The sequence below is a fragment of the Ovis canadensis genome, chromosome 11, assembly GCF_042477335.2.
Source record: "Ovis canadensis isolate MfBH-ARS-UI-01 breed Bighorn chromosome 11, ARS-UI_OviCan_v2, whole genome shotgun sequence".
In the NCBI taxonomy this organism is placed as follows: domain Eukaryota; kingdom Metazoa; phylum Chordata; class Mammalia; order Artiodactyla; family Bovidae; genus Ovis; species Ovis canadensis.
The window spans coordinates 63,091,389-63,105,501 of NC_091255.1; the positions used below are offsets into that span (position 1 = coordinate 63,091,389).

Below are 14,113 nucleotides of genomic sequence, written 5' to 3' on the forward strand. Positions count from 1 at the left end.
CCTCCCTAGCTTCTGTCATGATGATACATCAAAACTACAGGAGCCCTCCCAGGATGGCTTTTAACTTTGTCTCATCTGTAGTTCAAGTTCAAAAATTTTGAACACCTCACACCCATCCTCTGTTCTGGGAGCAGGAGAACTGACCTCGCCTGTTCTCTCCACGGAGACTGGACACTACAGAGGAACTGGGACCATCTGCCGAGTACCTGGTGCCTCCTCAGTCATTAAGTCAAGCACGCTGAGCGCCTGGTGTTTCTGCTTTAGTTTTTCTTGTGGGGACTGTCACCAAGTCCTGGGAGTGCTGGGGGACAGCCACCACTGGATTGGCATTTTTAACTTGGACTGCGATGAAACTTGTTTATCATTTTAAATAAAGCAACTTGATTTGGGGTTGGGTTTTTTGCATTGTCTTGTCCTTGTTTTCATTCTCACTCATCTGAAAGTTAACAGAGTGTACTGAGTTTGTCCGCACAAAAGGACCTCTTAAAAATACACTTGACCCTTGAACAACTCAGGGTTTAGGGGTACGATCCTCCCTATGCACAGTGGAAAATCCAAGAAAAGCTGAGAGCCAACCCTCCATATCCAAGTTTCACAGTTCTGCAGCCAGCCTCGGATTGCATAGTACTGCAGTTCCTGTTTAATGGAAAAATATCAGCATGTAAGTGGAACCATGAACTTCAAACACATGTTGTTCAAGAGTCAACTGTACACTTTAAAACAGAGGACACAGGTGACAAATATAAGGCCCAAACACTTTGAGTGGTCAAAAGCTAGCAGCCAGGAGAAGAACCTCATTCCACATTTCAGAGTAGTGGGCATTTTTATCAACCTCCACTAAAATTCCCTTTGTGTGTCGCCCTAACGTTATGTGATGTTGCAGGATTAAGCTCACCCTGCTGTTGGAATCTTGTTTGTTGTAACTAGAGCTCAAGAGGAAGCTTAAGAGTGTTCTTGCATCTTCCTTTTAAAAAGAGGCACTGGGTGGGGCGGGTGAAGGGTGGGTTGGACCTCATGGTCCAGTGGTTGAGGGCCTGGGTTCCATCCCTGGTTGGGGAAGTAAGCCTCACATGCTGCAGCTAGGAGTCTCCACGCCACAACTAAAGAACCTGCAGCGAAGATTCAGCGTGCTGCAACCAAGACCCAGCAAAGCCAAATGAATAAAAGTAAAATATATTTTTTAATTAAAAAAGAAGCATTTCTTCCAGGATCTTACATCAGCTATCAACTCAGACACTGCTTTTCCCAAAAAAGAATGCATCCTAAGCAAAAATCCGGGGCCTGGTTTTTTCAATATTAGTCCTATGCTTGGCATGGCACCTTACAAACTTTGTCCACTATTTGTTGTTTTTTTAAGAGAAAAAAAACTAGGGCAGGGTTTGGGAGTGGTAAGGGAAAAAGGTTTTCTGTTACATTTATCTCCAAGCTGCACTGTTCAGTAACAGCCCTGGAAGGGTCTGGAGAAGCAAAGACGGTAGTCTTTTTTTTTCATTCTACCCTCTCCTACATTACAGAATTATTCAAAGAAGAAAGACTGTAGAGAAAATCGAATTTGACCTTGAAGCCAGTCTTTGGGGGCAGCCTCCACACCCTGAGGCTGTATGGAGGCCTGCTGGGTCCAGACCGGAATGGGGCATTCACGCACCAGCACCTGGAAAAGTCCTCCGTGAGAATGAATATATCAAGGCAACCCGAAAGAGTAAAGCCGCTGGCCATGGGTCTAGAAAGCGGCTGAAAGTAAGCAAAGCTGGTGTTCGGCTTTCATTGTCCTCCAGCCTTTACCTTGCCCCCAGCATTCCCTGGCTGTGCTGTGCTTAGTCACTCAGTCGTGTCCTACTCTGTGCGACCCCATGGACTGTAACCTGCTAGACTCCTCTGTCCATGGGATTCTCCAGGCAAGAATACGGGAGTGGGTTGCCATACCCTTCTCCAGGGGATCCTCCCGACCCAGGGATTGAACCCAGGTCTTCCGCACTGCAGGCAGATTCTTTACCGTTTGAGCCACCAGGGAAGCCCTAGCAATTCCAAAATGCTCAAAAGATTACTTGTGCGGGGCTAAAATGATGCCGAAAGGACCCCGGAATGCTGGGTATTTCATCCTAGTTTTAAAAAGAAGCCTAAGCCTAAAGTGTCGGGCCTACCTGGGTCTCAAGAGCGCTTCCCAAGGGGCTCTTGTCCCCAGCATCTTGAGTCACCGGGGGATCGAGGACGTCGGGGGCGGGCGGGGGGCGTGGCGCTGCGGGGACTCCACCCCGGGGCGGGGCGCGGGCGGGGCGCGGGCGGGGCGAGGCGGGCTCCCTCGGGGTCCCCGCGGGCGGGCACTCGGGTGGCCGCGGCGCGATGGAGGCGCCGGCGGAGCTGCTGGCCGCACTGCCCGCGCTGGCCACTGCGCTGGCCCTGCTGCTAGCCTGGCTGCTGGTGAGGCGCGGGGCGGCCGCGAGCCCGGACCCCCAGGAGCCCGCGCCCCCAGAGCCCGCTCCTCCGGCTGAGGCCAGCGTGAAGCCCGCGCCGCCCGGCCCCTGCGCCGCGGAGCCGGCGGCCGCGCCCGAGGGGCTGGGGGAGCCCGCGCGGCCGGACGAGCCCGAGGCCGCGCCGGCGGAGGCGGAGGAGCAGGCCGCCGAGGAGAGGCAGGTACGGACCCGCCCTCCCGGGCGCCCCTTCCCACCCCGGGGCCCGGTTCCCCCCGCGATTCGGCGCCCCCGGCCGAGCCGAGAACCGGGCCCCCAGCCTCGGGCCGGGCTGCCCCAAGAAGGGCAGAGCCGGCGATCGGCAGGAAGGGAAGGTCCCGGCGTGCAGACTCTCAGCCCTCCCTCGAAGTGTGGCAGAGCCTCGGAGTTGTGGGTTGTCGCCAGGCTGGCTTTCCTCTGCTTGGCCTCTCCTCCCCTGGCACGGGTCACACCCACCCCCCTCACACACACACACACACACACACACACACACACACCCCTCACCCTCCAGCCTACGGGATTTCAAACGCACGTGTATGTGGCTTGTTTCCAGGGCTTCAAGGATGGCGGTTGTCCTGATAGTAATATAATAAAATAGAATACTTAAAAGAAGGAAAACTGCGTTTTCTTTTTAGGCCAATTTGGAATTCGGATTCCTGAGCCATTTACGTGTGAAACCCATTGGGTGGGGCTGAAAGAAAAGTACGGGACCATTGCAGTCCTTTTTGTTGTCCTTTTCAAACTGCAGGGTGCTCTGCACACCTCACCTGGGGCTGCAGATAAGCCTGGCCAGTGTGCAGTGAGCAAGCAGGATAAAGCCTTCCTGCAGTGCAGCTGAGCACCCACAAAGCCCATCCTCCTGCTTTTGCTGTCCTGCAGCTCTGTCCTGACCCCTCAGTATTGCTTCAGGATAGCCAGAGAGGTAGTCCTTAGTAGAACTAAGAGCTTCAGGATCTTAGTTCCCCAACCAGGGATCAAACCTGGGCCCCCAGCAGTGGAAGCGCACACAGAGTCCTAACCACTGGACCACTAGGGAATTCCCCGATGTACCTCTTGACATTGGAAATCTACTTGCTAGCCGCACATTCCCAGGATTTCAGCGCCCTTGGACCTTTGGGGCCAGCGCCAAGGGCCCTGAGCCTGATCAGAACGCCTTGTTCTGACTCCTAGGCTCCTTTCCTTGCGAGGGAGGCTGGCCGGGACGGTGGAAACCATGAGCAAGTGGTTTTGGTGCGTTGTCAGCGTGCCTGCAGTGCCCACTCTGAATTTTCCTGGACACAATGGTTTATACTGGAGAGAACCCTTTGATGGGAGGAGGAGGCAGCAAGGCTGGGTGGAGGCATGCTGAGTAATTGTTCCAGACCCCCTGTGAGCAGGTGCTTTGCTTGACAAGAGGGTGACTAATTGTGTCATTAGAGTGTATTCTAACCAGCTTGAGCAGGGCTGCTGTATTATTCTTCCCAAGGAGCACGGAGGCCCTGCTGTTCTTGCTGCCCTCACCTGTGGTGTTGGCAGGTAGGGTTTGGACACGTGCTGATGTGTTAGCTTTGCTCCCGTGTTTAGGATTCTCTTGGGAACAGGAGACGCATAGGGGCTCTCCTCAGGCTGCCACTTGCTCTCAATCGGCCATGCTCCTACAGTGAACACATTGGCCCCTTTCCATCCAGAGGCAGGTTCTGGACTGAACTTTAAAATGTCCTTTATGGACTTCCCTGGCGGTCCAGTGGTTAAGACTCCACATTTCCTCTGCAGAAGCCTGGATTCAATCTCTGGTCGGGAAGCCAAGATCCCGAATGCCAGGCAGTGCACTCGTGCGGTGCAGCCAAAAATTAATTAATGAAAATATTTTAAAAGTCCTTTAGTAGTGCTCGGTCATCTCCTGATCTTCCAGATTACAGTGCTTCTGAAAGAAGTTTCTACAAGACCTCTAGGCTGTCAGCAATATATCTAGGTAACGGGTTTCGTGGTGGCTTAAAAAGAAGCCGTATCTGCCTCTCCCTAGGAGAAAGCAAGTCCTGTGAGGGTGAGTAGAGGCTCTGAAGGACGAGGCGCCTTATGGAGGCTCACGTGTGGGGCACAGACTCAGAGCTGAACCCAATGCACTGCCCGAGCGGATGACCGTGACAGCTGAGGCTTGTGTGTCCGTCCTTCGTCTCCACGTCCTGACCTGACGTGATCCAGGCAACAGGAGAATTAAGTCTGTTTTCCTCCCTTGGAGGTCTTGCCCCTCCCTTTTGGGTTCAGGTCTCCAGACGACTCCAACTGTGCATAAGGCCCAGGGCCAGGTGCTGGGGACACATATCAGCTGTTCCCGACTCCTCTGCCTTGCTGCCTGTTGGATTACCCTGGAAGAAGCTGCTAAGAAACTGTCCGGAAATGGACTTGGGGATTTTCAAGAGCAGGTCCCAGGGACTTCCCTGGTGGACCAGTAGCTGGGACTCCGAGTTCCCAATGCAGGGGGCCTGGGTTCCATCCCTGGTCAGGGAACTGGATCCCACATGCTGCAACTAAGAGTTCAAATGCTGCGACTAAGACCCAGTGCAGCCAAATAAATAAATATTAGGGGAGAAAAAGAGCAGGTCTCAGTACTTTCTCCTGATGATCGTGCTGCCCCGTCTTGGAGAGCAGGCCAGAAGGCCCGCCGGGAAAAGTAACTCAGGTCTGGGTTTGGGGCTGCCGTCAGCCAGCCTCGGGTCTATCTGTCACTAAGGAAACGGCAGCAGTGGGAGAGCAGGCAGGCCCAGCCCCAGCCTGGCAGAGCAGCACTTAACTCACCTCTCCCCTCCCCCCTGCTTTTTCCATTAACCAAGCCCCTTCTAATCCAATCATCCTCCATCCCAGCGAGGCCTGGGAGGCCCCCGGGCAGCTGCTGCCCAGGCTCACAAAGCTGATTATTGAGAAGCATCCAAAGCCCAAGGAAGCCGCCTTCCGCTGCGGCTGTGGGTCACAGGGAAGCGACCCCGGGGTGCAGGAGAATCAAGTTGCATGAAGGCCCTCGATGGGCTGGGAGGCTGAGCAACCGCTGAGGGAAAGGGGGTTAGATCAGGCAGGCTGGGGAGGCTGAGCGGAGAGCAGTGTCGTATTATTAAACTGCCTGTCATTTCTCTGAGGAATTAGTGTGGAAGTGTGCAGGGATGGAGGCGGGCATGCCCACCGTCACCAAGAATTATGGAGAATGATGTCAAGAACAAAGCTGGTCCCTTGTAAGGCCAGGAAGCAGTGCTTTCCGGTGCTGAGGTCATTGTTGTTTAGTCGATTCAGTTGTGTCCGACTCTTTGCGACCCCATGAACAGTACCCCACCAGGCTTCTCTGTCCATTGGATCTTCCAGGCAAGAATGCTGGAGTGGGTTGCCATTTCTTTCTCCAGGGAATCTTCCTGTCCCAGGGATCGAACCCATGTCTCCTGCATTGGCAGGCAGATTCTTCACCACTGAGCCACCTGGGAAGCCCACAAGGTACAGGTTAAGATTTAGGATTTGGAGACCTCTCACCTAATGGAGATGTGGATTCCAGCAGGGCTGTATCATACGATGCCAAACAGAGGTCATGGACAGAGGATCAATGTCACTCAGTAGTAGTGGAGTCGAATCGCTCTGTCTTAGCCAGGACTGACATCCTGGTGCTCAGGCCCTCAATCAGCTCAGAAATGGAGAAGGGACTTCCTCTAAGGCTGCTGGCCAATGCAGACGCTTAAAGATTGAAGGAGACTAAGAGACAGGAAAGACAAATGAAATACCTGGTCCTTGATTGGATTCCAGATGGGGTGGGAAGCTATAAAGAATATTTTAGAGATAATTGGATCATGTTTCAAATGAATGATTTATTAGATCATTTTATTGTATCGATGCTCACTTTCTTGAGCGTGATGCTGGCATTGTGGTAATATATAGAAAAATGTTCTTAGGAAGATGCATGCTGAAACATCTAGGGATAACATGTCATGATTCAGATAGTTATACATACACACGTCATGGATGTGTATGGAGAGAGAGTACAGAGATGGAAAAATGTTAACAACTGGTGAATCTAAGTGAAAGGGTATAGGAGAGTTCATTGTATTATTCTTCTCTGTATGTTTGGGACTTTCCAACATCCAATGCTGGGAAAGAGGAACCTGATGGGGAATTTCTCAGGAAAGGGCTTGGTGTTTCAGGCACTCTGAGGGTGCCGATTTGATTGAGCTGCACAGCCTCCTCTGTCTGCCCTCACCATGCAGCTGGGCCCCTGTTCGCCTTTCTGACATTATCTTGCTGTTGGGCCCATCTTGATACCAGCCTTGTCACCACAGGTCTGTCCCTCAGGGAGCTGCAAAGCCCCTAGCCTTCTCAGAATGACCAAGAAGCTAAATCCCATCCCCCATCATCTGTCCTGACCTTTGTTAATTTTTTTTTCTTTATTGTATTTTCTTTTCTTTTTCTCTTTTGTGTCCTGAGCTTTGTGATGTCAATGTAGCCCCACTTTCTGTTCTCCTAACAGAAGTCCATTTAGTGCATGGCCAAACAGGTATCTGGCAGTTGTTCATACCACTTTGAGTCTTGTCCTTTGGTCCTCTCAGGCTCCTATAACACAGAGTACTACTATAGATTGGACTTCACTGGCAGTCCATTGGCTAAGAATCCATGTTTCCACCATAGGCGGTACAGGTTCGATCCCTAGTCAGGGAACTAATATCCCGAATGCCCTGTGGAGTGGCCACAAACGAAGAAAAAAAAAAATCATTAAACAACAGACATTTATTTCTGCCAGTTCTGAAGATTGAGGAGTCCAAGATCAAGGTACCAGCAGATTCGGTTCGGGATGAGAACCCACTTCCCAGCTAGCCGACTGCTGTGTCCTCACACAGCACAGAAAACAGTCAGGTGTCTTCCTCTTCTACTAAGGGCCTAATCTCATCGTGGGGGACCCAAGGTCATGACCCCATTAAACCTAATTGCCTCTTGAAGGCTCCACCTCCAAGTGGGGGGTTCAGAACTGGGGTTCATATGCTGAAGAGCATATGAATTCTGGGGGATACAAAACAGTCTGCAACAGATCGAGTGATTTTCTGGAGGTGAAGGGACAGAATCCAAATGTTAGCAAACTGGTAGACGTAAGTAAGGGAAAAAAGCTGAACACAAAACAGGAGTAATGGGACTTCCCTGGTGGTCCAGTGGCTAAGACTCCACATTGCCAGTGCAAGGGGCCCAGGTTCCATTCTTGGTCAGAAAACTAGATCCCCCAGGCACAACGAAGATCAAAGATCCAGCATGCCACACGCAACTAAGACCTGGCACAGCCAAATAAATAAACATATATACTAAAAATTAAGAAAAAAAATCACGGAAATAGTCTCTTCACAATAATTACGACAATGTACATCAACAGAAGATGAGATGGTTGGATGGCATCACTGACTCAATGGACATGAGTTTGAGTAAACTCCAGGAGTTGGTAATGGACAGGGAAGCCTGGGGCGCTGCAGTCCATGGGGTCACAAAGAGTCGGACACAACTGAGCGACTGAACTGAACATCAACTAAAAAAGATGACACAGAGGGCTGTAAGCAGAGTTCCACATTTAGTCATGTAAAAGGGTATGTTTTGTAAAGTTCTTTGAAAGTGAAAGTGAAAGTCGCTCAGTCCCATGGGACTCTTTACGACCTCACAGACTACAGTCTGCCAGACTCCTCTGTCCATGGGATTCTCCAGGCAAGAATACTGGAGTGGGTAGCCGTTCCCTTCTCCAGGGGATCTTCCCGACCCAGGGATCCCAGGTCTCCTGCGTTGCAGGCGGATTCTTTCCTGTCCGAGCCACCAGAGAAGCCCAAAGTTCTTTAAGTCCATAATTTAATTTTTTTCATATGAGAAAGAAATTGGGGCTTTCCTAATAGCTAAATTTTGTTATTTCTTTCAGCGATAGAGTTTTGTTTGCATGTGGAAAATGTAGCTGTCAGTTTAAATTTTTCTGCTTAGTAGGAAAAATAAATTCCTAAAGAACATACCTTAAGGGGAAGAAAAAAAAAGTGCCTGGCTTCAAAGAGTTAGAAATAAAATATTGAGCGTGTTCACTTTTAGACAGCTTCTCTTCTGTAGTCCTTTCCTTCCCAGACTACAACGTGGGAGGGCTGAGACCAACTTAGACCTCCGGTGGACATTTTTTTTCTGAGAAATGCCAAGTCCCTAGTGGCCAGAGCATTTCTGGAACAACCTGAGTCTGACCGCACTCGGTTTTGCCCTTGGTGAGGACAGATAAATGGAACAGGAGTCCGGAAACCTCCTCCTATCAGGCCCTGATGCACAGACAGATCCACTGGCTGTCCTTCTGATATCTTGCTGCTTGGTCCGAACCAAAAAGGAAGGCTGGGATGCTAATAGCAACCATTCCTTCTCTCTCACCAGGGAGGTGGGCACATGGGTCCCTTTCTCCTGGCTACAGTGAATAGCTAAAGAATAGCCAATGAGATTGAATGGCCTGAAGGAAATCGAAATGCAGGAATTCAGGGAACTTGCTTATCTAGTATTTTTGCCTCTGAATAGCCTTGGAGACTTGGGGAAGCCGTATAACTTTGGGTATGAGTTTTCCTATCGACCAAACGGAGGGGTTGAGCTAAAAGGAGGTCTGCAGTCCGGGACTGTTTGCTTTCTAGCCATCAGCTCTTGTTTCATGACCTGGGTAGCGAGCATGTGTGTGCGTGTGCACATGTGTTTACTTGGCAGTGCCGAGCCTTAGTTCTGGCGCTCAGAGTCTTTGTTGGTCGCGTGGGATCTTTCGTTGCGGCACGCAGACTCTCTAGTTGTGGCGTGTCAGCTCAGTAGTTGTGGCACTCGGCCTTGCTTACTCTGCTGCGTGTGGGATCTTAGTTCCCCGACCAAGGATCGAACCCAAGTTCCCTGGCATTGCAAGGCGGATTCTTAACCACTGGACCACCAGTGGTTGTCCCTGTTTAGTATTTTCAAGTTAGAAGTCCTTGCAGACATTGCTAACCATCTGGTCAATACAGCCCTGAGCCTGGCCTCAGTGAGGGTCTAATTCTGTGACCTCGGCATTAACACTCTCCCGGCCAAGTTCTTACCTGCTGAACACTCCAAGTCTGAGATCAATCTCAGGACAAGAAAATACCTCTGGCCCAGTGGCCTCCTATGAAAATCAATAAGCCTACTCTAGGGTCAGACAGTCCTTTTTCTTTATTCCTCATGATCTAAAACTGGTTTCCCTTCCTTGGGTAGAGATCTTAAATGCTGGCCATCTGTGTTCTGTTATTATCCTCGGAGTTAGTCATGTTCAAAATTCTTCAGCCTGGCTTTCCCCAACACAATGATCTCATTTCTTCTGACCCTCTCAGATTTGGTCAGTCTGATTTAGTCAGACTGATTTGATCAGTCCCTTGGTTTTCCTCCCTATCCTTGACCTTCTCTGTTAATCCTGAAATATAGAGATGAGAATTCAACCTAATTCTCACTGACTGAGGGTCTGGTAGATGCCTGATTGCTGCCTCAGGGTTTTTGTGTGTGTGTGTGTGTGTGTGTGTGTGTGTGTGTTTTAATGAAGCTTTTGATGTCCTCTAAATCCTATTTGTAGGAACAGTGCCAAAACCCGTTAATCTGATAGGATTGAATCTGGCAGGCTGATGCCTGAGCCAGACAGAGTGGCTTAGGGTTAGTGTTTGGGGCTTGTGAATGTGCCCTCAATTGGGATCTGAGGTCAGAGTCCAGGATGGTCCTTTTAGTCTGGACGTTTGACCACACCATCCTGCGGGCTGACTCCTGGTGCTCTGGGGTGACGTGCAAGTTCTCAATCTCGGTCCCCTCTCCCCCTACCCTACCCCTTGAGTCCAAGGATTACCCGGTGCTTTCCTTTTGCTAGAAAAGCTCATGCTCATAATATCAAGCGGACGACTCACATCTGGGCCCGGGCCACCCCTGCCACCTCCCAGAACACATTGGCCAACATGGGCGTCCCGGTCAATAACTGCTGATGCAGGACTTCCCTGGTGCTCCAGTGGTTCAGAATTCACCTTCCACTGCACGGGGGGCTTGTGTTTTATCCCTGGTCAGGGAACCAAGATCCCATATGTGCCACAGGCAACTAGGGAACCCGTGTGTGTGTGTGTGTGTGTGAGTCACTCAGTCATGTCCGACTCTTTGTGACCCTATGGACTGTAGCCCTCCAGGCTCCTCTGTCCGTGAAAAATTCCAGACAAGAATACTGGAGTGGGTTCCCATTTTCTTCTCTGGGAGATCTTCCCAACCCAGGGATCGAACCCAAGTCTCTTGTGTCTCCTGCGTTGGCAGGCTGATTCTTTACCACTGTGCCCCCACACACACACCGCAGCAAAGACCCAGTGCAGTCAAAAATTAAAGTTAATTAATTAATTTAAAAATAGCTGAGGATGTCAAAATATATATACCCAGCCCAGCACCATCCCAGTGGCCTCTTGGATATCTCCCTTCCCCTCTCTAATGAGCACCACAGGTAGCAAATCCATTCTCCTGCGTAAAGCCCCTCAGTGGCTGATAGAATAATCCTCACCCTCTTACCCGGGCCCCTGAGGCCCAGCAGGACCCCGCCTCAGCCTTTGCTTCAGCCGCCCCCCTCTGCTCAGCCCAAGCCCCAGGCCTGGCGGACCCTTCCTGACCTGGATCCTCATGGTTGCTCCTCCTCCCCTATCAAGTCTCTGGGTCCTTGACCACCTTGGCGGATGTGAATTCCCCCAACGCGTCATCCCATCTGGGCTGACTTCCTTCTCAGCGCTCAGCACGGGCTGAGTTCATCTTTTGTTTCAGCCTGTGCTGTCTGCCGCGGCGGAATGTCAGTGCGTGAGAACAGGGTCCTTGCCTGCCACATCCAGAGCCACATCCCCAGCTCCTAAACAGACTTGGCAGACATTGGCACCCCCAAAGTACCTGCTGATTGGATAAGCTGCAATAATAACAAGAAGACAAGAAAACTCTGTCAGTTCCTGCTGACAGGTAGGCTCTGGGAAGAACCGCCCTGGGCAGCAGAAGTCTACTTCACTATGTCCCCACGGCCTTGCGTGTCGCCCGCCTGCAGAGCATCCCTAAAGTCGTGTATTATGCTCCAAAGAGGCAGACGGCTCTGTAAGCTAGTGATCTCCCCAATGTAAGACAAGTTCAAACACAGACTGGATAACTAGCAATTCATCAAAGGTTTGATCAACAGGCGTTTTCTGTTGGGTAGAAGCCACATTAAATCAGTGGCTTCCTAACATTTTTGATAAAGAGCTATTCACTTATTTTTGGCTATGCTAGGTCTTCCTTGCTGCACGGGGGCTTTCTCTTAGTTGTGGTGAGTGGGGGCTTCTCTCCGTTGCGGTGCGCAGGCCTCTCTTGCTACAGGGCACAGGCCTTAGAGCTGGAGGGCTTCAGTAGTTGCGGCCCGTGGGCTTTGGAGCTTGGTCTCATTAGTTGTAACACATGACAGGCTTAGTTGCGCCATGGCTTGTGGGATCTTCCTGGACCAGGGGTCAAACCCTTGTCCCCTGCATTGGTAGGGGGATTCTTAACCACTAGACCACCAGGGAAGCCTGCCTTCTAAGATTTTTTAAAAGTCTCAATACCTTTTACCCTCCTCAGTCTTATACAGACATAAGTCCAGTGCATGGAGGAAAATTGGAACTGCTCTGGGTGGTGGTGGGGGTGGTCTCAGCCCCTTGGCTCCTCCCTCTCCCCTCACAGTGGTCCCTGCGGCAGTTCCATGTGGCTCCAGGGCTCAGCCGACCCAGGGTAGAATAACTGAGCTCAAGATGGTCCAAGTTGGATCCAGTGATCTCAGAAGACCCTGTTCAGGGGAAGGAGGAGAGCTCAGGGGTGAACAGCCAAGGACAGATCAGTGCCTGAGGCTGTGGTCCCAAGGATGACCCTGTGTTCCAGCCTATCCTCTCCCCACCAGACCTGCATGGTGGTGGGAGGGGACAACACTTCCCAGGAAGCTCTTAGACACTGACCTCACTGAGTCTGGAAGCCAGAGAGCTTCAAAAGCCAGGGGAGTTTTGGATTGAACTTGGCAACCACCATTATGGGGCTTTGAGAAGGAAAAACATGATAAAGTCATCATTTTAAGATATCCTCAGAAGAGATGATTGCAGGAGAGTGGAGTGCCTGTGGTGCCCATGAAGGTACTGAGTGATTGAGGCAGGAGCGGGGAGAAGGAGGAGGTGGATCCCAGATGGCTTTCCAAGGTTGGGAGAGCGGGTTCAATCCCTGGTTAGGAACTAAGATCCCACCTGCCACGTGTCTTGGCCCCATAGAAAGGAAACGGCAGGTTGGCATCTACATTCCCAGGCCATGATGAAGAGTCAAGATGCTGTGACTGCAGGGGAAAATTGGACAGGTTGAGAAGGGCCAGTTTAAAGCATGAGATGTAAGTTCCTTGTCACAGGGGATGAGCCTTTTCTAGCTGCACATGTAGAGCTGGCCCGAGCGGCCTCAGCTTGGAGTTCTCATCTGGAGGCAGGGGTGGCAGAGTTGTTTTGATGGTGCAGGCAAAGAACTGCCATGACCTCTGCCGGCCCGTCCTCCCCACCCAGCCCCCCCCCAGCACCAACGCCCCGGGCACTGGCGCCGGCTCTGCTGCTGTCTCGGCTCAACCCACAGCCGACACTCCCCTCTGAGTGCCGAAGATGAGTAGCCTGACTGCCTGATGAAATCCTCCTGGAAGGACTGCCAGCAATGTCGAATCCGCTCCCGCCTAAATGGGAGCCGGGAGGCAGCCCCTGAGCCTTGCCTGTTCTTGGGGCCCCTCTCAGAAGCCTTCTCTGGAGACCGGGCCGTTGATTGGTCTGTCCCAGGCTGCAGGCCAGGGCAAGGGATGCTGTGGGCCCCTGAGAGCTTCCTGTTACCTCAGTCTTTGCCTCCACAGAAGAGCTGGGCTTCCTCGATGCCTGCCTGGTGGAGCCCTGGTCCTCCAGGTTTAAAATCAGTCTGGATTAACTGGGAGGGGGGTGGGGACGGGGGTGTTGGTGCAGCTCAGGTGGGTGGTCTCAGGGTCCAACAGACCCTGTTTGCAGGACCCCAGGGCAGACTCACCTCCTTAGGCAGAAAGAGAGACAGACAGACAAAAAGACATCTGTCTCTGCAGCCATCTCTCCCTACCTCTGCTCCACTTGAGCCTGTGTATCAGCCAGGGCAGCCATAAATGGCAATGAGCTGTCTGCAACGTGTGCCTCTGGCTCCTAGGGGCTCCAAGAAGCCTCCTTCAAAGCCCCTCTGTGCCCTACAACCTCCTCCCTGTCCCCTCTGTCACCCCTCCCCTTTTGGCCTCTGGGGGACCTCCGTCTTGGGCTCCTGGCCTTGGCGAGGCTGTCAGGAGGCCGTCCCTCCACCTGTCTTCATTGATGGAAAAGCTGAATTAGAAAAGTAACCCAGGGACTTCTCTGGTGGCCCAGTGGTTAAGACTGTATGCTCCCAATGCAGGGGGCATGGGTTCAATCCCTGGTTCGGGAACTAGATATATAAGCTTTGATATTTGGTCACCTGATGCGAATAGCTGACTCATTGGAAAAGACCCTGATGCTGGGAAGGATTGAGGGCAGAAAGAGAAGAGGATGAGATGGCTGGATGGCATCACCAATGCCCTGGATATGAACTTGGGCAAATTCTAGGAGATGGTGAGGGACAGGGAGGCCTGGCATGCCGCAGTCCATGGGCATGGGGTCACAAAGAGTTTC

The 14,113-nt window shown here is 51.7% G+C and overlaps 1 protein-coding gene across 1 annotated transcript in view; it reads left to right on the forward strand.

Annotated features, from left to right (window-relative positions):
• The first annotated feature begins 2,255 nt into the window (after window positions 1-2,255).
• The window catches only part of MXRA7 (matrix remodeling associated 7), a 31,404-nt gene continuing 19,546 nt past the window's right edge, over window positions 2,256-14,113 (forward strand). Inside the window, exon 1 of the mRNA XM_069542199.1 lies at window positions 2,256-2,631. Coding sequence (XP_069398300.1) covers window positions 2,341-2,631 — 291 coding nt within the window. The 5' untranslated portion in view covers window positions 2,256-2,340. The remainder of the gene's footprint in view (window positions 2,632-14,113) is intronic.